Raw genomic sequence first — 26,407 nt, forward strand, 5'->3', positions numbered from 1 at the left:
TTAATATTGCTTAGTATTTTCTAATAAATCTCATAAGAGATTTACTTTGGTCCAAAATACTCATAGTCCATAAATTGTTTTATCAACAAACCACTATTTGGCAAGAAATATATATATGGGTAGTCAGACATCTGATTTACTCTTTTCCTGCTGTACTTTTCTTTTTATGCTTTTGTCTTTTATATTACTTGTACTGGAGAGCCCACAACTGGACACAGCACCCCAGGTGTGGCCTCACCAGTGCCGAGTAGAGGGAAAGACTCACCTCCCTTGACCTGCTAGCACCACTCCTCCTATTGCATTCCAGGGTAGTAGGATACTTGACAGGACAAAAGGCAATGGGCACAAACTGAAACACAGGAGGTTCTCCCTGAACATCAGGAAACACTCTTACTGTGAGGGTGACTGAGCACTGGCACAGGTTGCCCAGAGAGGCTGTGGTGTCTCCATCCTTGGAGGTATTCAAAAGCTGTCTGGACATGGTTCTGGAAAACTGGCTCTAGGTGACCCTGCTTGAACAAGAGGATTGGACAAGGTGACCTCCAGAGGTCCTTTCCAACATCACCCATTCTGTGATTCTATGATTACAGAGGGTAATCTACCTGAGGTAGCAAAAGCACATAAAAGCTAAAGGAACTCATCCTTCTCATATTTTTGTCCTTGATATTAATCCACAAACTAATCTTAGATTTTCTCTGACAGATATGTCCATCTGTCAATAGGGAGCAGGGCACGAGCTGGATTATGGCTTTTGTAACCTCTAGCACTGTCCTATCAGCTGACCCAAAGACCAGCATTTCAGACATACACGGAAGGTTTCATATAAAAGAAAGAAGATGGGAAGCACGAGAACAGTGAATGTGAGAAAAGGAATTGCACAAATGATTGTGTATATACAATCATGACCAGGGTGTGTGTGCAGATCTATGAAATTTCGTAAAGGTTGTACGTGTGTATTTTAAATAAAGTTGTGTGAATGATTGTCTCTGAAGGATTCAGTAGAGAGGGCTTTTCTATCCAGAAAATCTCAGTGCATTAGATTTGTTGCATGTGGGTTGTGTGCAGGGATCACTGAAATATAATAGTTCTGATACCTTATAAAACCTATAGGGTTTTTCCACTTATGATGAATAGGGAGAAGAAAAATACAGAAAAGAAAAAACTTTGGATTTATCTGAAAACATACTTTTTTCTTATCAAAATGAAAACTTGTGGGAGGAAAAATGTCCTTAACAAAACAGTCTTGGAAAGCATTTATCTTTCATAAAAATGTATTAAAAACATGTATTGCTCAATTCAGCTTGAAATCCAGCTAAATTCTGAAAGAAAAAATAAAAATATTTTATTTTTAAATTAAATTAATGTTTAAAATTCTTTCAAAATCCCATCCTTATTTTTAAACCTTGTTTTCTTTCCCTGTGGCTTACCAGGTATTTTTGTATATGAGTTGTAAAATGTCTACTTGTGCCATGTTGTCAGATGCTTACCAGGCCGAATTCAGATGATGAAGTTAAAGGACAGTGCCAAAGAATATCTATGAACTCAGGTCTGATCTTAAAATTAGAATTTGAAATATTAGCATAATTGTGCAGTTACAGAAACTCTAGTTTTAGCTATTTTCATAGTTCAGTGAAGCTGAGCTTTTTTGAGAGCACATACATCCATTACAAATTCCACTGAGACAGAGTAGTCTCAGAATATATTCTTGAAACTTGGACACAGTCAATGTTTGTGATGTCCTGGTGATGTGCTCCTCACCCTCAGTTATTTTTGCCATATTTATTTGCAGAGGCTTATACTTCAGAAACAATTGAAAGATAATTTGCATAATGATACACAGTATTGGAAAGATTATGTCAGTGATATGTTTGGATATTTATAGTAGTGTTGCTGGCCACAAATTTACATATGTTTTTGTTCCAATGTCCAAGAAGATACATAGCAAATGATAAGTATGGAAATCAGCAGTATCCTCTGTCTTCTGGATTCTTAGGGTTGTTGTGGCTCTCAACAATAACTTCAGTTATTTGAAATACTATTACATTAGCTTGTGTAGTTTTTCCCATCCGTGCTCCCAACAGTCTCTACCATAAACTTACAAAGTGTACTTACAAGGTCAGGGTAACCATTATAGGAAGGTAAAGGGTAATCCTTGTTTTGAATCTACAGACATGTGAAAGACATTGCCAAAGCAAAACATCACTTTTGTGCTGAGCCAGGAATAAAATACAGGCTTTCCAAAATCCTTTTCCTTTCCTTTCAACTTCCTTCCTTCTATCTGAAGAGTGCTATGATAACTGTAATTACATGAACACCACTTATTTTTTTTACAATTAGTAAATTGTTCATTTTCTGTTACCTTTTACATAATGTTTAAAAAAGGTACAACTTCATCTTTGAAGGCATGAAATAAAAAAAATAGATTAGTCAATTGATCTAACTACCTCTAAACTTTGTTCCGTTCACAGTTCTGAATAAGAGCTGTACATTAATTTATACGCAGACTGCGGCTTTACATCTATTTTGATCCAATAACCTATAATCAAATGGAACAATCTGAGAAAGCAATGTCAGTTAAGATGAAGATATCAACATAAAATCAGTTATAATCAATTTATTCAAATCTGCCTTAAAGTAGTGCAAGTATTGAATTCCTTTTTCACTTTAAAGTTCTTGAATTAATTTTTTTGAAGGAAGTTCTGCTCAAAGTTTCTTTCCCCTGCATCTGCCCAGACTTTCTGCTTTGTTTGTCCTGAACTGGAAAGAGAAACATCTTTTTCTACCACTTATCTAGGAGAATTTTTGGACAAACCTCAAATGTAAATATTTGTGCTTTGAAAGTAACAGACATAAAGATGACACAGTGCTAAATAATTTTGTTGGCCAGATGGCATAGTGGCAGCAATAAAAGCAGCCAAATGGGAGGGCTACATTTAATTCTGGACTTTGCAATATGGGTCTGCCGTTGGTGAGATTGATACTTTTTTATTTTTAGAGGGCATTGACCAGAAAGTGTTCTTGCTAATGCCAGCTGGCTTTATGAAGTGCATGCTGCCACAGCCAATCAAGATCCAAGACTGTCTGCAGTCATGACAATATTGTTGCCCATTATGTTGTTTTGTTTGGAAAAAGCAAAACATCTTGGTATAACTAGGAAAAGAACAGACGCCTAAATTCAGACAAGAGTACATTGATTTATATCAGCTGAGGATTTGACCTCTGTAGTCTTTTTCATTCACATGAAGTAAATGAAGAATAAATAGTGAAATTAATCCTGAAAGTTGCAAAGTTCAAAGTGAAATTGCACACATTCATCTATATGGTGTTGTATGAATAGAGATGCAAAGCACTTAAGAAGCTCACAAACAGCCTTTCCAGTGCCATTTATTTAGAGTTGGCTCGGGTGACTTCACATGGCAACACAAGTTGCGATGTAGATATAAAGCAAGGTTGAGACTTAAGCCCAGATTCCTGTGCCAGAAAGGCTATTTCTGTTATATTCAGAGAGGAAATTGAAGAGTTGTACTTTCCCTGGTGAATCATAAGAATGACCATCTCTTATGAGAATCCCAGTACTGGCTAAAAGTGCAGTTCATCAGAACCTGAAGGCCAGCCTGACCCTGTGGAAAATGGCCATGCTATTAGAGAGCATTTCTGGTGGAGAATTTTGATATTTTCATTGTGTGATTCTTTTCTAAAGGACATGATATTTTCATTATGTGATCCTAATTTCTTTCTGAATGACAATATTGTAAAACATAGGTTTTAGAATGAAAAATTCTGATATTTCATTTTAATTATGTTTTGACTAAATAATATCAAGTTACTCTTTTTCTGTGACACCTAATTATCCCAAAACCTACATTTTATGTTCTGCATGACACCGTACAACGAAAGAGTATAATTATATTAAGTGTCCAAAGCACTTTTTGCTTTTGGTACTTCCTATACTTTGGTACTGGAGAGAAAGAGAGGTCGTTAGGCAAATATGTTACTTGTCTATGTGACACCTCTTAACAGTAGAACAGATGAAGATTTATTTCACCTTGGCACATTTTTTTAATAACATCTTAATATTTAAAACTTCTTTGGAACTGATAACAAGCATCAGGGTGAGTGTCTTGAATTACAGTCAGAGCATTAAACACATTCTTAGATGAATATTTGAGAGAGTGCATAATAAGAATGAATTTGGCTGTCTGAAAAGATGATGCGGACTACTTTTAATCATCTTTCAATCACAGTACACTTCCGTGGGCCTGTGGTTTCTTTCAGGAAATCCATCAGGCTGTTTTCTCCTCATGACCTTGAAAGTTACCCATCTGGTCTATAGCTGTGGTATAAAAGAACATGAACTCCAGTTTGTGAACTCTTCTCAGAACTTTCTTGAGTCTCAAACAGTGTATTCATGGACAATGTTGATAACGTTCTTATGGTCAAAAAAATATCTGTAAACATGTGATTGACAGGGATGACTACACAGTGACTACTAAAAATGTAGGGTTTAGTGAACTGTAATTTGAACTCATCCTTCATCAGCCACATAACAATATGTATCATAAATCCTTTGTTGTCTGTTGTATTTATGTGAGACATGCAATCAAATCCAGGCATTTATTAAGCCTAGAATATTTTTCTTTCTACTACCTTATTTTCAGAATGCCTTAAAGAGACTAAAGGAACATGAGCTCTAGCAAATACGTGTTCCTGATAACAAAAATTTATGCATCTTTCTCACAAGCAAAAAAACCAATCTGTAGAAATATCCACGAATATTTTCCACAGTTGAGCTGTGCTGAAAAGATCTTGGAAGGGACTGGAGCAAATGACCTGAATCTTTTAAAAGGGAATCTTTGGACCAATCTGTAGTTCTCATCACTGAAGTACATGCTGCATTCATCAACAAGAGAAAGTATTTTTCCATATTTAACATATTGTTGCATATTGATGGCTATCACACCTAAAGTTTTGCACTTCAAGTTTGTTAAATTGGTGATGAAATGTTACATAGTAGCCATTGTGTGTAGCCATACTTTTTAATTGAGGAGGTGTTCTTTTTTATGCTAACCAGTTCCAGAATACTTCAACTAGCTTGACTATGAAAACCTATCTACAGTAAGGTTCTACTTATGAAAATAGATCTATAAAGTTTTAACTATGAACACTTTAATTGTTTAACTACTTTTATTATAAGCCATGCTTTTCTGTTTTATTTTACTGTATTTTATGCATAATAATTTGATTTTTCTTTAGAGACATAACTTCTTTAATGATTCTGTTTAGTGTATGATGAAAATCTTTTAAGTGATTAACAGATGTCTTTCATTTTTGGGTCCAAATCTGAAGTGAAAGATAAAAATGCTTTTGATTTGGAATGCAGAAATGAAAATTAAACTGCACATGTGGAAATCAAGTCCTAGGATAATAAAAGTACGTGTATCCAAGAAGTTAGCAGAGTCCCCGCTGTTGTTTTCCAGGCAATCATCTCATGCCGTCCTTCAAAAGTCATGCTTTTAATATTAATTGGCTGGAGCATGTATTGACAAACACATGCTGGGTTTATTTTTATTAGAAAACACAAGTTAAAATATGTTTTCATAGAATTTCACTACTATACTTTTGAATAAAAAAAAAATCAAACCACAAACATGTTTTTCTGCGACATTACACTGTTTTCTCATTCAGTAATAATTGTATAACAAGTTGATAGTTGTAATCAATTCCGCAGATAAATATTCCAGTACTTCTTATGAGGCTGTACATTTTAAGCACCTTTACTGTGTTAACTACATTTTCAAATAATTACTGACATTTTGAGTCAAGTGTAAAGTAATAGTTTCACATTTCAACAGCTCTTACCCTTAAGCAATTTGCTTCAAACGACATCACTGACAATTACACAGGAACTTTTAACCTAAAGGAACAGGCACAGTGTCGCAGATGGCCATAATAGGAAATAAGCACTGATATCTACATATGAGTAGGTTTCTAATTTATGTAACTACTTTTTTGAAAAAATATATTTTTGTTTGTGTATTTGGGATATTTTTGCAACAATTAGTTTACTATCAGCTAAATGTAACTTTTTAATTAGTGTTTTAAAATACCCATCAAATTCTATATTCTTTTGTAGACCACTGCACTTCAAACTTTTTCCTACGATGGAAGAGAAAGTATATTCTAATTTTACAGTAGTGTTATAGTTTTAAAGGTTTTTCAGTATGAAATGTGAAAAAACAGGCAAACGAACAAAAATCCCCACATCTTTGGCATGAGTTTTAGCTATACAAGGTGGCTGTATAGATAATTAGCCTTGGAGTATAGTTCTGGATATGGACCTCATCTGTTATTTTGTCTGTAACTATCTTTTTATCAGTTTCCTCTTTAATTACCTCTTTTAAGTATATTTCGTCTGACAATCTATTTGTCGCATTGAAAGTGTATGTAACCATGATTAAAATGAAATAATGGAACAAATTGTATTTTTATGTTCATTCATGCCTCTTTTTTTCCCATCAAATCTATAGTGCCTTTTCAAATATCTAATTTCTGAATAAAACTAACCATTTTCCCTTTCAAGGCCTTGTATTTTGAGCCTGTGACATGTTTATTATTATAACTTGCATAGCTACACTGTTCACCAAGAATAGCATTTGTTTCATCTAACTTGAGTGATCTAAAAGTTATGTAGCTAATTTAAATCCTCAATATTTAGTGAAGAATATTTCCATTCTATTAAATCTCTTCCTAGACAGGATACATTTCTATAGTTCTGTCCTTCCACTTCTTGTACAGAAGCGTAGTTGACTACCTGAGATTTTATGCCTGAGTTTTCATTGTCCAATTTATACAAAATGTGTCAGCCCTTTAAGAATCCTATGCCTTTAAATGTAAGACATTTAAGTTTAGAGAATAATTTGGACAACTTAGATGAATGAACAGTAAACAAACATTGAGAACTACATGATGCATAAGAATAATATAAAATACTGAGTCTATTACCTAATTTTGGAAAACATTTCAACTGAAAATTTTGGGAAGTATCTCATCAGCGATAGAGTTTTGGTGACCAGTACAAAAATCTTTATTCCTAATCACTCACAAAATGCATCAATATCTGTATTTGCGTATCTGCCCTATTAGGCTTGAAGTGCTTGGTTTAAGTATTCATATATATTTAGAATTTGATCCTATTCTTCCAAGAGTTATTGCTGAATTTTCCTAAAATTTGATGCTGTGACTCTCCCTGTTCATATTGGGCTGGAGTCTTTTCTTGTGAACAGCTACTAAAAAGAAAATATTGTCAATATTATTAATAATTAACCTTTTTAACAATGATGGCAGATAAAATCAATCAAAAGGTGAGACTTAAGACCCAAAGAGTTCCACTTTGATACAATATATATATTAATAATTCAAATCTTTACTGATGGTTATTTTTTCCCTGTTTATCTAATGAGTTCTATACAGAACACTGTGGTCTATTAGCAATATATTGAAAATGTTTCATCTAATCTCAGCAGCAGGAATATTTTTCATTACTTATAAGAAGGCATTACTTCTTGTGCATCAGCACTTTGTTAATACTAAAGCTTGATGTTTTGAAAGATTCATATATGCTTTAGTTATCCAGATCTGTGATTTCAATGGCATTCTGGTGAAGACCCGTTTGCAGATACAAGCCTCTCTTTGTGCAGGGAAACAAAACATAGAGAAAGCAACTTTTATAAATGGTTATGTTTACATAGCAAATAGAGTGGCACAAGAGGAATTGATCTGTATGGTGAAACAGAGGGTGCTGAGGCTGATTTTCATACTATAAGCATTTTGTGGAGATTTACTGTGGACTAGCTCTAGTCTGATCCTGTGAACTGAGCTCCTGTAAGTTCAAGCTATCTAGGCATGCTTGTGGATCATATCCTTCATTTGAATTGGATCCAAAAAGAGTCCAATATATTTGCTTCAAGATAGTTTGTCCAAGGATAGCAAAGTACAATAATTGGGGATGATAAGGAGATTAACTTCTGTAGCTCATGCCTTATGTGAACTAAAATATTAATGTAGATTCACCCAAAATGCTGTATAGAATATGACAATTTATATCTATTGTGAACTATTCTGTAGTTCTAAAATATTTTTCTTTTTTTATATATATAAATTTTTATATAGATATATATGAAATAGAATGGTGTGCCAGAACCTCAAGTGATATATGTACATATATGAGTATTGCTTAATTGGATTAATTGTTTCTATTACATCACAGTTTGACCCACTTGGACTACAGACAGCTAAAGGATCATCATTCTATAGCCTATGAAAAATACATGTGGACAGTCTTTCTGGTTTCATCCTTTCTCTAAGGGCAGTTTTGTGTAAATGACTTTGGAATTAGGCTTATGAATGTATACCTCCCATTTTAGGGCTTTTTAGTGCCGGATAACTAGGGTAAAGGATTATATTCTTTTTCCTTTCAACACATTAAATTATTTTAATAAAGTTCCAGATTCCAGAGAAGCTGCTGAGGATCTCAACCCAGAAATCTGGGTGATTGAGCTGGTAGGATGGAAATGAGGGTTTTGTTTGTTTGTTTTCAGAGAATAATATTTGAGCCAATGAGAAACTTTAATGAAACAGTGTAGCAAATAGACAAAGATAAAAATTTCTCATACTTAAGCTGAAAGGCAGGAGCTAATGGACATAACAGCCTCTCTGAATTAATATCCCTGGGCTAGTCTTAGGTAGCAAATTCTCTGCTGAAAAACAGAAGGAAAAGAAACCCAAAGAAACCCCTCCAGGAAAGACAGAATCTCCAAATATTTCAAGAAAGGAGAAAGATCTGATCACAGAAAAGTTTGAAAGTGAAGAACGTTAGCCGTTGTGAAGGTGTAAGCAGTGAGTAGTATAAGATACGGGAATGACACTTAGCTAAATGAATACTGTTCCAGTGTCTTGGTAATAGATTTTGGTCAAAAAAAAAAGTATACAGAGGATTTTATTGAAAATTATTAGAAAGAATTGGAGTAGAATACTGGAATCTAATGCAATGACTTCAGGAAAAAAATACTACATTCACTGAAGTTATGTTTAATCTACACCAAGATTTAGGATAAACTTTTTTTAAGAAAATGGGAAGAAATATGATAAAAATCTTACTTCATGTTATAATTGTTCTTGGGAAGACAAAGTTCTACTTCAGCCATTTCTTTCTTGTAGTAGAAAAATAAGAGAGCATTTTAGGGTCGTAAATGCTTGGTTCTTATAATTCTCAAACAATGGGATACTGAAGTGATAACAAAAGTATATTTTTATGAGCAGGCAAAAGAGTACAATAGAATTATTTTGACCATCTCTGCTACAGATTCTCATTTATTCTTGGTTTCTTTATGCTCATCTTTCAATAGCTACCAAGAAGAGCTCTTGTGAAATGCTAAGAATATTGGCTTCATTTAAATGCCTTGTAGATCTTGTTTAATTTTTCTAAATGAACTTGTGTGTTATACTTTGATATGAGGTTTCTATCACAAAAGAGTATTGTATCTTTGAGAAAGGGATGTTCTTCGTATTATTGGTGTCTTCTCTGATGATATTCACAGAAATAATAGGCATGCCTTTTATTTGTTTACTTGTAACAGAGATGAGAGTTATTAGGAATCTACTTAACGAACATAGCTATGTGAATAAAAAGGATTTTGGGCTGCTCAGAAGTCATTGTTGTGATTCAGAAAGGCAAATTTGGATAACAGGCAAGAAAAGATATTTGAGAAAAGCACTGAACTTAAAAGGAAAAAATGTATGTTTGAATGCTACAGTAAAGATGGCCATAATGTAAAATGCATTATGAAATATTATCCCTGAATATCAAATCTTAACATGTAGCCTTAGGCTTAAGCAAATAGATCTTAGTGGATTTGTATTTCATATTCATACAGAACAAATAAAATATGTTTCTGGTTCATGACCAGGAGCTCACTACTGTAAGTAAAATTAATAAAAATGCTACCAAAATAAATGGCAATAATGGAGAGTCTTTCTCCTGTGTGTAGAATTCTTATCTGATAGCTGAGCCAATCACAGTTCATCACAGGTGATGCCTGCTACTGAGCTGTAATATCAGAATATTTTTTATTTTATTCAACTCCTTTTTAAAATTGCAATTGTTACTATTTTTTGCTAAATTTAAAAGAAAAAGTTGATTACTCTTATCAGTGTGTTTCTCCTCTTTCCCCCTCCTGTTGTAATACTTATCTCAGGTATTTCAGTCTTCTCATTGAAAAATAATGCCTGTTTAATTTAATTTCCTGCCAATTTTATATTAACCACAATGATAGAAATTTAGAACAGTAGAAATATGTGATTTGAATGGGGGAAAGAGTTGCGTGGGTTTAAACTATTCATGCAGAATAGCAATTGTTCATTAATATTTTGTTTGTCTTCCAACAAGCTTCCAGCAATTAGGAATGAATAGAAAGAAAAGGATAATGACATGTTTTATCAAAATTCAAGTGCTAAAGAAACACTTTGAATTTATGTGATGAGTTGATGTATCTTTTCTGCCTATTTTTCAGATCTACCCTATACGTATCTCAGAGTCACTGTGTTAGTCTTACAAGCAGCTTGACATTGATTGACTTTCTGAAGCTAACAGGAATTATAATATTATCTAGGTTTGACTCATCACCAGTGCTTTTTATGCTTTGGCACAAACTGAAATACAGAAATTCCATTCAAAGATAAGAAAAACCTTCTTTACTTTGAGAGTGGCAGAACAGTGGAACAGGTTGCTCAGAAAGGCTGTGGAGTCTCCATTCTTGAAGATATTAAATCCCCAACTGATTACTGCCCTGAGAAAAGTGCTCTAGGTGACCCTACCTCGAGCAGAAGGCTTGGACTAGGTGATCTCCAGAGCTGGCTCTTTGACCAACCTAAATCCTAATGAATAGCCCATGATAGCACATGTCATTAACGTGAGAAGTCATCTGATTTAAGAGTTAGGAAAAAATTAGGAGAGTTAGGAAAAGAGTTAGGAAAAACCCCTTCCAGGGTTTTGGGTAATGCCCAAGCTAATGCTGAATGAATTAGTAGAAATATTTAAAACAATATAGCTTGTTTTAGCTTGGTACCCAGTTTGGGCTATTTTTTTATGCTTCTCAACATATTAAGTTGCTTATTAGATTGCATTTTACAGTTGTTTAAAACGTTTTCAAAATCCTGATTCTTTTGAAATGTAGGTGTTGTGACAGCAGGAAGGCCTGGTAGAATCTTACTATTTTTATCCAAGTACTAAGTAATTAAGAGAGAAAATTGCCAACTCTTCCTTGCTACACTTTAGTGCATCCATTTTATATCCAGAATCAATTGTGAGGTAACTAGCTGAGAAAGTGTTGATGGTTGCAACCCTAGCTCACAATTAAATGTAAAAAGGATTCACTCTTCCACCCCACCATTATAGTCCAAATGCACCAGGATTTGAACCAACAGTATTTACAAAGTTGATAGCAATTGCTATACAGAAACCTTGAAAGAATATAATCCATAAACAATGTGAAGTATCAGGAAATACAATGCAAAACTAGAAATTTTAGGAAATGAAAGGAAAATCCATCTCGATGGTGAAAAAGTGTCACAATTAAGCCTCATGCAGCTATATGGATATGTAGCTTTTCACCAAGTCTATCCACAGTCTGTCCCTAATGCCAAGCTCTGAAATTAGGGTTCTTCAAGAATTGAAAGTATAATATGATTTTACTTTCTAGCTTGGATAGGGAAGACTTAATTAATACAGGCTAAGATAAATGTTGTACCATAGAATAAGTTAATAGGGCTCAATTAGTACAGACTGCAAGAGGTATATGTCTTTGGCATTGCAGTGATTTTTGTTCTGCTGGTGAGAGGAAAAGAAAATATCTGGTTTATGAAATACAGTTGAAACAGGGAAGAAATGGTGATTTACCTTTGGGGTATAATGCAAAGGTGTATTTTTTCTCTGTGATCTGATCATGTCCATGATCAGATATAATTAGGAATAATTCCATATGCTGTTACGAGAAAATATGGCATCAGTTTTCAGAGGAAGAAAATTATCGGACCTATTGCATTCTTACTAAATACTAATTTAGTAGGGACTATCCCTACTAATGGACTAGTAAAGGCTTAGGATTGCTGTTTTGCGGGGAAGGACGAATTGAACAGCTAGTGGGCTTATTTGGGTAAAAGCAGCTCTACCATGTTGATTCACAGTGCTGGCAGATGGAGCTGTATTAATGTTGTGCACTGAAAATCAATAAAGCTAAACATAACCCTCTCCTCTCCCCTCATGAGTATGTGCCTTACTTTGTCAGCACTTGGAAATTTCTCATGTCCATTTTTCTGTGAAACGTTACTGATGTAATTTTATCAATGGAAACACAAAATTAAGGATGTAGTCTGTTTCTCCTTGTTAAAGTGCAGTTTATATCCTTATTTTTGGCATTGCAATAAAGGTATGAGAGAACCAGCATTTTACCAATAACTTTTTGGAAATATTAATCCTGGTATTCATCCTCCTTCCCTCCTGTTTGTCTCATTAATATGTAATTTTCTTTGAAACATCAAACGTTTTACAGATTAGGATCTAAATGAAGATTAGAGTACAGGGAGAAAGTTCTTGTTTATGGAGGTTTTTTTTGCATTCATAGCAACTGATGCATAAATAACATTTATTATGTATCAACGTTCTAGTGCTCATAACTTTCTTGATAGGGGTTAAATCTCATTGAACTTAAATGTTCTTGTTAGTAACAATTAAAAGACTACTATGAGTTATATAAACAGTAACATGCATACACTACACATATACAGTTTTTTTGAGAGGCATTTTATAGCAATCCTATACTTTTGTTTTTTCATCAACTTTATCTCTAGATGTCATAATTTTCTGGCTGTAAAAAATAGGTGCCATAATTAGTCTAGTTTCAATTTTCAAAGTATATAAAATCTCAGTATCTTTCATGACTGATAGTTCTGTTATGACTATTGCTATATTTATCTAGATTATACTGTCTAAAGTATATGGTGGTTTACATATCAGAAAGGATGACATGTCGGAAAGGAGACACTAAACCACAGTGTGGATATCCAATTTTTTTCTGTTCTTAAAATCCATTAAATTAATTGAATACAGTGTTCCTTAACTATGCAGGTAACAAACATATATTATGATTAAGGTCTATTTTTATCAGAAAAGCACAGGCCATGATGGCATGATGGCATCCATGAGGCATGGATGCATTCAAAATTTGCAATACATTTGCCTGAGAAGATCTGGTTCTCAGAAGTAATGCAATATAAAGGTCAGAATTCTGATGTTTGTACTGGAAGTGGAAGTGTAATAAATGCTGCAGAATAACAATTAACATGCACGTCATTCTTTCAGAAAAGATTTTGCCAGCATTATATCATACTCATTGATATTCTGTGGAATGGGCTGAATTGGCTCTACTGAAGTGAATACTATGTGTGCTAGTTTTGTGTCAGATAATTCCTACTCAGTATAGTACTTAAGAAAAAAAGCAAGATGAACACCCGGATCTGTTTAAAAACTCAGTATTAATAACTTAGTAGAGGCACAACAAATTTATTTTCGTTTGGAGGATAAATAATGATATTCTTAGGGATTTTCAGCCTTAGCTATAAAACAGCCCAACTTTGCATCTGTCACAGGTATTCTTCTCTATACACCATATAGGTAAGACATATATCCTTAAAAGAATATGGGAAGAGGACAGGATGGTCCTAAATCTTTGGTAGTTCTTTCCAAATCTTATTTTAAATAACATTGGTACCATTCTTATGGTAACTGCAGATGTGATAACCAAGTGTTCTATGCTTGTGATCTAGCTGGGACTGATTTCCAAAAAATCAATGGGAAAGGGAACAGAAAGTTTTAAATACTTGATAATTTCTTTTAATTTCCATTTTAAGTAGCATTGCTCTGTTCTTGTAATAACTGTAGATGATGCGAAGTGTTTATGGTGCAGTGTGCCTTTGCCACAAAGTGACCCCAAGCAGGTGATTGTGTCTGGAAAAGTAGGTGGAATTGATTCATCACAATCATTGAATAAAACCTTAAAAACCTTTAAGCAGAACCCTGGAGAGGGGGTGGTAATATTTGTCTCTTCAGATTAAATCTCTAATGAGAATTTTCAAAGACATTATCCCAAAGTGGTCTTTAGAATACTTTGTAAGTAGAACCAACATGTAGGTGTGTGATAACCACAAACTATAAGCTTTGCATGCCACCCTTGAATTCTGCGGGGTCCCTGAGTGTCTCTAAGTGTCATATTTTCCAGTTATACATGGTTGGAAGTGCAGGTATGTTTTTCCAAGAAGAAACCAGAATAAGGGGTAGGGTCTTCATATTATAAGGGTAGGTTCCACTGAGCTTAGCTCTGAGTTACAGCGTGTTACTTTTACTACTTCACAGGCAATCTGTACCCAAAGGTCCTCAGAATCTTTTAAAAAGTGGTTGCTAAACTGTGGCCAGTGGTTCCTTGGGAGTCAGGATACCATATGGCTATCAGGTCGATAGGGCCTTTCAAATGTAGATTTTAATGTTTCCTCTGGAAGTTTTGATAACAGGCAAACATAGCAGTCTGTGAGAAATTATGGGAACTGCTTCCTTAATTTGCACGTTTTCTCAACTTGTCACAGTATCTCTAGCAGCTAATTCCTTCCTTGAGAAATACTATGATATTCAGGAATAGCCTATGGGTCAGACTCTAAGTAAATCCAAATTCTGGGAGATTCACAAAGTTTGCAGCATTGGTCCAGAACTTAGTAGTAATTGATGTATAGTTACAGAATACAGGATCACATTGCATGATGTTTTGGTCCATCAAACAGTTCACAGCTTAAGTACTGATCTGAACAAGGATTTATAAAGTTAGTTTTTGTGAGGTCAATAAGATTAGTTATGATGTGATAATCTTGAACTCTAGTCATGGTAAATTCTTAAGTGGAAGTTTAGGAGCCATTTTAATATAACCATTAGATATCATCAGTATTCAGTAATAGTCAACTTCTTAAAATGGAACTTCACTAAACTCCGTAGAAATTTATGGTCTTGCACCTATTTATACCATGTAAAATTTGTTCCTTTTTCTTCTTGAATTGTATATGCTATGTATGTACTTACTAGTACATACTAAGTATGCTTAGTAGTATGCTTAAATATTTAATATGAGACAGAATGTACAAATTACTCCTGCTTGTCTGTGTGATTCCACAACAATATATTTTACCATATCTTTTCAAAGATATGTGATTTACACTAGATCTTACTTTAAAGCAAAATACAGTTTCCCATCAAGAACTAGTATACGGATATTCCTTACATACCCAGCTATTTTAATTGAAAACAGATTTCTTCTATTCCAAGCCCATATATTTATTTTCACTAAGTAGTATTTAACACACTAGTATAGTATATATAGCCATATATTTACCCATACATATACCCATATACCACCCACGTGGCCTGAACCCCTTGACTGCACAAAAAGAGGAACAACCAGAAGGCGTGCTCACTGGAGAGTCTCCCAAGATAGGGAAGACTGTAGGCTTGTGATGTCTTGCAACATAGGGCAGACAACTCTTTCACCTGCAGATTTGCAGCTGCAGAATAGGGTCAGTGCCCTGGTAGCAGACAGTAGGGTGGAAACTCTGCCTGAGGAAGCAACAGAGTGAGAGACCCTCTTCTAAGGAGGGTGGAGGCCCCATCTGCTGACCTGACCTGCTGTTTAGGTAGGCTTGCAGTGTGCCAGGTGCTCAAATGCAGGATGCCTTGCAGGGACTCCTGAGGCTTATTCACTCGTCAGACTATTGTCCGCTGCTCCTCATCCACATAGGCACCAGTGGCACTGCGAGGATGTTGACTGTATCAAGGGTAACTACATGGCTCTAAGCAGAGAGGGTGAAGGGCACATGGGACTTCATGGTGTCTCCTCAGTCCTGATATTGAAAGGGTTGGGAAGCAGGTAGGTCCTGTGGGACAGGGATTTTGCTTTTAGACCAATGGACCTCCTTTTGGAGGATTGAAGACATCTGGGAAGAGACAGGATCCACCTGACAATGCTGGTAACAGCACCTTTGCCACCAGACCGGGCATCCTTGTAAGGAGAACTTTAAACTAGGAATGGCCATGGAGGGAAATTACAACTCACAGTCAAGTAAGGAAGTGGTGGGCAGGGTTGGAGAGCAAAGGGTGCAAGGTGGTGAGTAGGAGACCTCCAGAATAATAAAACAGAGTGAAAGAGGGTCCACCTCAAGTATGTCATATGTACAGAAATGTACGCAGCCTAGGAAACAAGCAGGAGGAGCTGTAGCTCTGTGTGTGGCCTCAGAAATATGACATTGTTCAAATTACTGAGCTGTGGTGGGACAACTCATGCATCTAGAGTACAAGCTCTACAGGAAAGACAGGTGGGCACGCTAGAAAATTCAGTCAACAGTACAACTTATAGGAGGCGAAACTTGGTCTTACGATCCACCTGGGCATTGCACCAATGAGTTAAGTGTGAGTGAAGAGAAATTCTTTTCTTATGTCCTTAGGCAGTTCCTTGAGCTGTTTCCCGAATAATAGTAGAAGTACAATTTAGATTGTACTAGCAACTTTGGCATACTTAGTAAATAGTGAATCCATATTTTCCAAACAAAAATATCTCATTTCTAATGTAAGCAGGAATGGCAGCTTGTCACCTGACATGGTAAAAATATGAAGAAATAAATGTAACTTTAATGTCAAGACAGTGGAAATATCCTGTGAGTTTGGTCAGTGTAATGAGAATAATAAACTTTACTGGACTAGTGAAACCTTAACTTCTACTTGCACGTATTCTTTAGTGATCTGAGAATAGTCATATTGGAAAGAAACAACAGAGCCTGTTTACAAGATATGAAATATTGTCTTTGTTTGACATCTTTTTATATACTTAGAAGTCCATCTGTGGAAAGTTAAAAAAAAAAGACAAAAGAAAATTGGTTGCTCGCATCTAAAACCATAGCTTAGATAAAGACACTTTACCTTTCTTTACATTTATTTAATTATTTCTCTGAGGGAGTTAACGTGTGTAAATTACCAGTAACACAATACAGAAGCTATTATTGAAATATGAAAATACGATACAAATGATGCAGACGTTTTGCAGGACAGACCACTACAAAAGGACTTTATCCGTCCTGCATGATTCAGAAACAGTAGGAAAGCTTTTAAAATTCCTGTGCAGTTCCACAAAGGGATTCCTTCTGAATACTTCTGGAACGGAAAGATCTTACTGACCATCTATGGGGAAAAGATATTCAAATTGTATATTGTAGATACAGGATCTTAGCACAGCAGTTCTAATCCTCCTCTATGCTTTCTACTATTTCCACATTAGTGAAAGAAGCAGCAATTTTAAACTATTTTAATGTGCTCTTTTAATGTGCATTATTTGCGCTCTCCATTCTTTTGTTGTACTCTTCTATTCTCCTTGCATTTGATATGACACGAAGCTCTAAATTAAATTAGTATAAAAGCACTTTGCAGCTGAAGAATAGAAGGAAACTTTAAAAGGTCAAAAGCTCACCATGAGAATACCATGAGTCTTCCCTTAGAATTTTCTCATATTTCTAGCAACACTCACATTTATAAACTTTTTATCTACTTGTGCCAGGAAGACTTAGTGTTATATTTGTAGTCCAACCTATTTATCATCAGCACTGAATATCTTTATATCTTCAAAATTTTGTATCCTTAAAAAAAAATTGTAAAAATTCTAACTGAAGCTCCACTCACCCTTCTACTTGTAAACCTAATGTGGACTTCTATTCTTCAGGGCTTGTGTAAGTGGTTGTAGTTGCTGTTTCCTCCCTTCCAGCCTGCATACACTTTTCCACCCCGTAGTGAGCAGAGGTGCCAGTGGGGGTGATGTATGCCTGTGTCTCATTCTAACAAAGGGCTTGAAACACATTTGAATCCAAAGGTGGGCAGCACTGTCAAACCTCACATTTTAAACATAGGAAAGTCTGCATAGTGTCTTATAAAATGGATCTATTGGTGTTTGTTTTAGAAGGTGCTTTCTAGAACATCAGCTATTTCTCTGTGGTTTTCTAGCCTTGCGAACAGGAAGTTATTTCAAATGTATCATTAAATTATTTGAAATGAATCATTACTGCTTGAGTGTAGCTCAAATCGTGGAGGAATCCCCTAGCTTCTCACTGAAAATCCTGCTTGCCCTCAGTGTCCTCTGAAATGTGAAGGCTCGACTCCCCCACTTCCTGAGATGCTCACTGGTGCCAGGGTTCAGCGTGTCGGCTTCTAGAGCAACAGTAATATCTGTCATTTTGAATGAATACAAATCTCTAACAATCTATGTTTGTACAGTCCCAGTGGAAACATGTGGTGTCAGCTGTGCTCGCAGTACTTTAAAGGCTTTATTAAGTCAGCTGGCAACACACCCTGTCTCCAGGCACTGAATTTTATGGCAAAGGAGCTAGGAGACTGAACCCTTTTCTTTTTTTCCCCGCCTTCTTTTTTTTTCTCCTTTCTCATGTCAACTAGCTTTCAAAACCACAGGAAGTGATTTTATAAAAGGCTTATGGGTGTGCTGCTATGTTGTTAATACCCACAATATAGTTTACAGGTGAGCATTTATACCCACCCACACAGCCTTACACATACACACGCACAAACTGTCAAGTACCTTTATGCAGTCTGATATAAACTCCATTCTAATTATTACTATTGAGTAAAAGAGAAACTATACAGAATTTATAAATAATTTTAAATCGGCTTTCTCAGTTCATGCAGCCATTTGAAAGAAGGCTATGCAAAACTGCGTGAAGGTTCTGGGCCGTATGTCACAGTAAAAATCCACAGATACTCTGTCCAGTGGCCTTTTAAGAACTGTACTTGCTGTTTGCTTTAATTTAGACAAAATTGTTTAATTGGTAAATGTTAAAATATTAGTTTGCTTAAGTCATGTTTTGAGAATCAGTTGTTCAAAGACTGAACTTTTCAGTGACATTCAGAATCTTTTCTCTTGCAGCCATTTCGTAGAGTGACGTTTTCTGTTGTGAGTCAGCCTCAGGACCCGCATCAAGGGTCATTGCAGAGTTGCTATGACAGCGGTCTGGAGGAGTCAGAAACACCAAGCAGTAAGAGTTCATCAGGGCCAAGACTGGGTGCCCTTCCACTCCCAGAGGACAACTACGAAAGGACTACGCCGGATGGCAGTGTTGGTGAGGCAGAGCATATGGAAAATGGTAGGGGCAAACACGACATTCACACACATAATCTCACTAGCAAGTGATACTAAGTAGACTTTTGAAAGGTCAGTCCAAAAAAATAAATAAATATATTAAATAGTTAAAATTGTAATTATTTTATTTTAAAGTTTGTTAAAATACAGACATACAAAGTAATGGAACATAACACTACTAATAAAACCAGCACTTTCTTTTCTTTACATGATTTAAAAACTGTATTGCAGAAGCAGTTAAAACATTGAAAAAAATACCAGTAGAGGGCTGGGGAGATGGTAATTGAATTAAATTCCATACTTTTCATTTTAGATAAAAGACCATAAAGGACATGTATTCTCTTTTCCTTCCATTTTTGGTTCAACAACTACTTAGGAAATTTCCCAGAATGTAATATGTACAGCATCAGCAAAAGAAAGCAGGATTTAAAAACCCCACTCTAGAGAATTCCCTTTTCCCCAAAAACATTATATAGACTGTTTTCAAAATAACACTGTCAAGGCCATTCTTCATTATTAGAAAAGAAGAACTTTACTTTCCTTTTCCTCATACTTCATTTTATACAGTACTTTTAGAACATTTCATTTAAATTCAGGGTCTGTTTATGTAGAGGGGGAAAATGCTGAATCCTTATTTATTCTATAGTAATTCTCCAGCTATTAAAAACTAAAACTAATTTAAATCTCAGGTTTTGTTTTCCTTTCTATCTAAAATTATTTAGAATTTTAAAAAATTTCAATTTGAAATGTATTTCATAAAACCTGAATGTTTTACTGTTCTCCACTTATTGGCCTTCATCTAAAATGTTATGAAGTCAAACACTGACTTCATTGTCTTTTCATTTGCCCATAAACAATAAAATAAATTATTGTATGTCAAAGTGTACAGATTTTTGATAACCAATGAAATAATGAGTTTGCTAATCCAATTGGAATTGGTGGGTATATGCAAGAAGGGTGGTGTATTTTCTGTTATAGAATGAATGAATTAGTTTGGCTAAGTGCATGTTTCAGTTTTTCAGAGATTACAGCACTGGATAATTGTTCTTGGGTTTTTGTCTTTTCTGAGATAGACATGTTGACCCAATAAAAGTATATTATTCTCCAATGTAAGATATTGCCAAATCTAGTATTCATGACTGAAGAATGGCTACAGCAGTCTACATATGCTTATAATGTGTATCCCAACAGCAAATGATTAATTGACCAAAAAGGATGATGGTATTATCCATCTAAGAAGAAGATATTTTAGGTTATGTATGTGTATAAGTGTGTGTCTATATATTCTCCTCTGTCATTTATATGAATATATCTCTTTACATCTCATTTTTCTGGGTGTGTGGAAGGGGAGAAAGTGATACTGGTATTACTAGAAAAATGTCAGGAAAAAATTTCTAGACTTTGTACCTAAATTGGGATGATTATTTTATTGTCTGTTTTGTAGTGAGATTTTGTGGTTAAAATAATGAAACTAAACAATTTGTTAATTCCCCTGGACACATAGCAGTGTAGTAGATTCCTAGACATTAAATTCTGAGTTCAGAAAGTATGCTAACGTGGAATATGCCTGAATCACACTGGGAAAACTGTAGAGCCACAATTGAATAGAATTTTTAATACATTTGGTAGCCAATGAAAATCATCACACTTACTGAAGTGTAACTGAAAATGAAGAGTGCTTGAGAGGTGTCAAAAATTAAAGCAAACCTGTTTATTTAAATTTTTGTGTTGATGTGAAAACTGGCATTACATTCAAAAAATTAAAATATTTTAGACATGACTGATGTTTTGAAAGATGGTATTTTATATTCAGTAGGATGAAGTTGTTGGATTCAGTTTTAAAAATAGTATTGTATAGATGTAATGGATAAAAACATAGAGCTAGATAAATATATTATTCCATGAATAAGTGAAAGAAAAAAAAATTACCATGAAAAAAAAATTGCATGGCAGTACTTACATATAGTAATCAGGAATTCCTTCTCCTTCATAAAACCTTGAACTGAGGCCTTTGAAAGGTGGGTGACATTGTGATTAAAATTATACTCTACAGACCTTTGGATTTTGCTGTCACATTTTAAAAACAAGAATTCAACAGTGGCATGTCATCTGCCTCCAGAAATTTTTGTTAACATTAATCTATAAATAATGACAGAACAGGATGGAATGTACTTTTGTTCCTTCATATATATAATATCTGACATTTGAGTGAGAGTTTTCTGTGATCTGATTCTTAAGTCCACTTGTATTTTAACTATTTTAAGCAAAATTGTGTTGTTCAAATTCTGATAATGTAATCTTCAATATTAATGGATCATTCTGACAGAAATAGAATTGGAATTGAAATCTGTCAAGTGTTCATTTGTCACATTTAATTGGAATCTAGGTAATCTGCAGTGTTTAGCTTGGTTAGGTTTTAATCAGAATTTATACTGGATTTTCATGCAGATTTTCCATGGAAACAGCACTTTGGAAGCTTAGTTATTAATTGTTGTTACTTCAAATATTTACCATTTTATTTCAGTTGGTGTGAAACAATGCAGTTATAACTAATTGCTTTGGATTTCCTTTCATTTTAGAGTTTGAAATGATAATTTTCAGCACAGTATGCTAAACTCTGATACATTTGATACCTTTTTTTTGCAAGCTAAGATGACTAAAGAAACAAGTAATTTTTAGAGTTAAGGCAAATGTAAGAAGGTTGAGTTCACAGTCAGAGGAAACAGGAAATACAGCTTTCTGTTTGCTGGTAAGAGGCTTCTTCCTATTTCTCAGGCAAGGATAAAATGCTGGAAAGCAAAAAAAAAAAGGGTAAGGGGGCTGGTTTTCTTAGAATATGCTGTACATTACCTACCAGCCTACATGACTGTCAGATGTAGATAGAAGTTTTGTTCTGATGATTAGCTGTGGTGTCAGATGCAGGAGGAAAAAAAAAAAAGGAGGGAAGAAAAAAAGAAATGTTAGCAGATTGACTGTGAAAATTCAGTATGCAAAGATCTTGTTAATTAGTAAAATCTGCAGAACCAGAAGTAACTTCTGAGTTAATTTATCCCCTGCCCTTGGAGCTTTCCTTACAAGGAAATTCTGCTCATGTGTGCAGCTTTCTTTAATTTTGCTGTTAGAATGGCACTGTCTTAACGTAAATTGCACAATAATTTTCTCAAGAACATTTTTATTACATTCGTATTTCTATATCAAGGGTAAAGACATTACCATGGTAAATGAGTTTCCTGGTCTTTAGTCATAGCCTTCTGTTTTTGACAATGCCTAATAACAGATATCTCAGAGGGAAGTTAAAAAAAAACCTAGTGGCAGATACTTCCAGAATTACCTATCCTCCTGACTCTAACAGTGAATAGTCAGCATGTGCTTTAAATTGTGATTTTCTTAATAATAATAATAATAATAATAATAATAATAATAACCTAATTTATCACAAGGTATTAAGCCTCTTCAAGTTACTGACCTGAAGGATATCTTTCAACAGGAAATTCCTCTGAAGGCTATCAAAATTGTTTTATTTTTATTTGTTTTTTTCTCTTATTTACACAGTTTTAGTGAATGTTCCTTTTTACCATTATGACAAAGAGCATGGAATTATTCCATTTTACTTTTTAAATATGCTGGATTATTATGTTTTATTATAATTTATCTTTCCTCTGAACTATATATATTCCTAGGTTTTTCAGTCTTTTATCATCATATACCTGTTATTTTTTTCTTTCCATGAACTTCTCTTTCTTCTGATGTAGGTAGGGATAGCTGGAGATGTATTCTCATCATTTGAGGAATGGACAATACAGCCTTTTCATATTAATTCCTATGTTATTAATGACACGATCTCTAAGCAGAGCTTTTCATTGTTCTGTTTCATGTCCTGGTTCTGTCAGGTCTCTCCCGTGTTTCTTGCAGCCTTCTTAGAAATATTTCATTATATTCTTCTTTTTTTCCCTAGATTTCTGTATAATTACTATTCATTTATACATGTAGTGGACTAATCACTTTTATTTTTTGTTTAATTTGGCAAGAGTACCTATAGTGGTGAAACTCCATCACTGTAGATTTTGGCTCACATGTTCTTCCCTGGACATTTGTTTCCATGAAATCATAATTAGACTGTTTGCCACACCTGAGATACCTGTGTTAAAGCTAGCTCAGGTATTTCTCCATGAACATATCTTTGGTCTGCAGCAGAATATTTTAAGTTAGCCTGTGTTTCAGTATCAAATATGCAAGGGTTGGAGAACAGCAGTCATCTCTGTGAAAGAAGGAAAATAAGGGAATGGTTTACAGCTTCCATTTTTATAGGGGAAAATAGAGTAAAGAAAGATTAAGTGACATGTCTGAAGTCACAGAGGAAGTAATGGGCAGAGCTTGAAAAGTAGCTCAGAATTTTTGTGATTCAGTTACTTGACTCCTACAAAGAAATCAGGACATAAATTACACTCTGGCTGACACATGAAGAACTAAAAGGCAAGGAAAAGAAGTGCATTATCTTGGTTCATATAGACTGATAATATGCTATGTTCTCAATGACAATTTCAGATTTAGACTGTAAGTGTCAAAGTTCCACTGCCAATATAGAGAAGGGGTTCATGGTATGTGAGATGATGACTTGCAAATGTGAAAGGAATTTTGACAATTAAGAAATGTAATTAATTTTATCTGTAAGAACATTCTCTCACTTTTACTTGTAAGATAGAATATTAATCTGTTCTCTGGACCATCGTGTTAATAAAATGAAAAAAAGAATCCATTAGTTTACAGAATCCATTTCCCTCTAGCTTTTCGCAGTGCAAATAACATAAGTTAATGTTCTTGAAGACTTAAATGTCCTTGTTGTAAACATTGCAAACCAGACATTCACTGACTCATTCCATAGAATTACTGTACTTTTGCAGTTCCTATTATTTTCAGATGTTCTGTTCTGTTGAATTCAGGTTTTAAAATTGCATGTGAATAATTTTGTTTTTAAAACTGTGTCCTGAAAATGTTAATGTAAGTAGTCCATCTGACAGGTTGAGTCAGTAAAGGTTTTCAATGTAGTGATTACATGCTAATAGTTCCTTTTTTGGTTTGTTTCTTCTTTCAATACTGCTACATCCACTTTTTCTTAAATGTTACCCTGCATGCATGAACCCAAAATACCAGAAAGTGCTGCACAAATTGCTATATAATACGTATACATAAGAATTCTTATCCTTGTTTCTGATAAATCCTAACCTATAATTGGGCACACAATGAACTCTGGATTCTGTAAACCTAGCAACATATATGGGTAATGTTTTGGAACACATACATATTCAGTGGTGGATTATGTCTTGAACCAGTTTGTTTTGATAATGGAGTATTCTGATAAGATCTGTAAAAAGACATTTTATAAGATGAAAAAATAAACCTAAGATAGAAGACACACTGTGCAGGGATCCCTGTTACACTAGTGTAGTCCTATGTAAGGCAACGAACCTGGTTGGGAAGAACATTGGCTGTTTTCCTCCTTGAATTTTTTTCCTTTTTAATCTTTTACCATGTTCCTTTACATGACCTTACCCCATATGTCTGTGAGTTTCTTCAGCAGAGGAATATGTGGTTTGCTATCTTATATGCACAGTAAGACTTTAAGTTTCAAAACTATACGGTATTTGTTCTTTAAGAGTTACTTGCATTTTGAAGTGTTATATATGTACACTTACAATAGAAATGAGGGAAATATATTTTGATTGTGTTACAATTTCCTAGTGTTGATATACATTTTTACATATATTTTTACTTTATTAGGTTAATAACACTACAGAAGGATGAACAATTATTTTAGGTTGTGCATTATATGTCATTGCACTAAGGCTTATTGTACCTTGTCTACTATTCTGCGTTTACACTGTACTCCAAATGCATAATGCAAAGTAAAGGACCACATACAGGCCAACTGTGAGCAGAAATAAGTCTCACTGAAGCAGCCAGAACAGTATATCGTTTATGTCCTCTCTCCTTAACTTTTTATTTTCCATGACCATCCAGAGAAATACCAACAACTTCTGTATGCTACCTATTCGTGAAGTATACCTGAGTATTGCTGTCAATTGTTTTCAGCTTGATCAGGATTTTGGCTGCTCAGAGAATGTATGCTTGGGTCTGCTGGAATCAAAGAGGGAATTCATATTTCTGTATTGAAAATCCACCCCTACACATTGATAGCAAAACTAACAAATTATTCAGCATTTTTCTGATTTTCTGAATAGCATCGTTATTTTTCTTGCTGTTCTCTGTTGCTTTCCCATTGTATTTGCTCTAGTGCTCCATAGTGAGGAATAGCATATGGCTCTTTTTTTTTTTTTTTTAAGCTATATTACAAGATTGCTTCCTCCACTCCTGATTTCAGTATCCTGCTCTTAAAAAGAAAATACATACAGCAATAACTGTTCACCACTCTTAAAAGCAGTATATTGATACCAAACAGCTTGAACTGCCATTTACTAAAACTTAGCTTTCTTTTATTACCTTTAGAAAAGGAAGTCCATATTTACATTCCTTCAGTTTTTAATCAATAAATTGAAAATGGAGAAAAACTTTGGATTCTTAAAGAACCATTCCTGCAGTTGTATCTGTTAGGATGAAGCAGTGAGGGAAGGGTTTATGTGTGCATGTGGGTGTGCACACATGTACACATCTTGGTGAGTCAGTTCTTACGGCAAATACTCATGAGATCTAGACAGTTGCAGTTACATAACCTGCCTCATCTATGAATTTCAAATCAATTCACTGAGGTGGATATGAAAGAACATACTAAACTGAGAAGTGGAGAACTAAATCATCAGAAAGTGAAGCAGTATGTCCAATGTCATGCTGTGAATTGATCTTTCATCTGGTAATTGATCCAAACACTGCCCACCCCTCAAAAAGTAATAATTTGGACACCAACTTCCAGTTTGCAGTCAAGTTGATGAGGGTTTTGCTATTGACTTAGTGGAGTTAGGCTTTTGTCCAAGTCCTCCGTGCCAGCTGCTAGCTCAGGCTGCCTCCCACTGATGCAGACTGCAGAACTCCCTTTGATACTGTCGGAGTCCTGAATGTAGACAGAGGACAAAATGCATTCCAAAATTTACAGACTCAAGGAAGAAGAGACATCT

The 26,407-nt window shown here is 34.7% G+C and overlaps 1 protein-coding gene across 7 annotated transcripts in view; it reads left to right on the forward strand.

Moving 5' to 3' along the window:
• Positions 1-26,407, forward strand: part of PCDH7 (protocadherin 7) — a 291,460-nt gene that overhangs the window by 125,211 nt on the left and 139,842 nt on the right. For 4 of the 7 annotated variants that reach the window (XM_075499886.1, XM_075499887.1, XM_075499888.1 and 1 more), the window contains one exon: positions 19,068-19,284. The exons of 1 other annotated variant lie outside the window; for it this stretch is intronic. In XM_075499886.1, the coding sequence (XP_075356001.1) occupies positions 19,068-19,284 (217 nt within the window). The remainder of the gene's footprint in view (positions 1-19,067; positions 19,285-26,407) is intronic. 2 more of the 7 variants (XM_075499889.1, XM_075499891.1) reach the window with 1 other exon arrangement.

The sequence above is a fragment of the Mycteria americana genome, chromosome 4 (genome assembly GCF_035582795.1).
Source record: "Mycteria americana isolate JAX WOST 10 ecotype Jacksonville Zoo and Gardens chromosome 4, USCA_MyAme_1.0, whole genome shotgun sequence".
Classification (NCBI taxonomy): Eukaryota; Metazoa; Chordata; class Aves; order Ciconiiformes; family Ciconiidae; genus Mycteria; species Mycteria americana.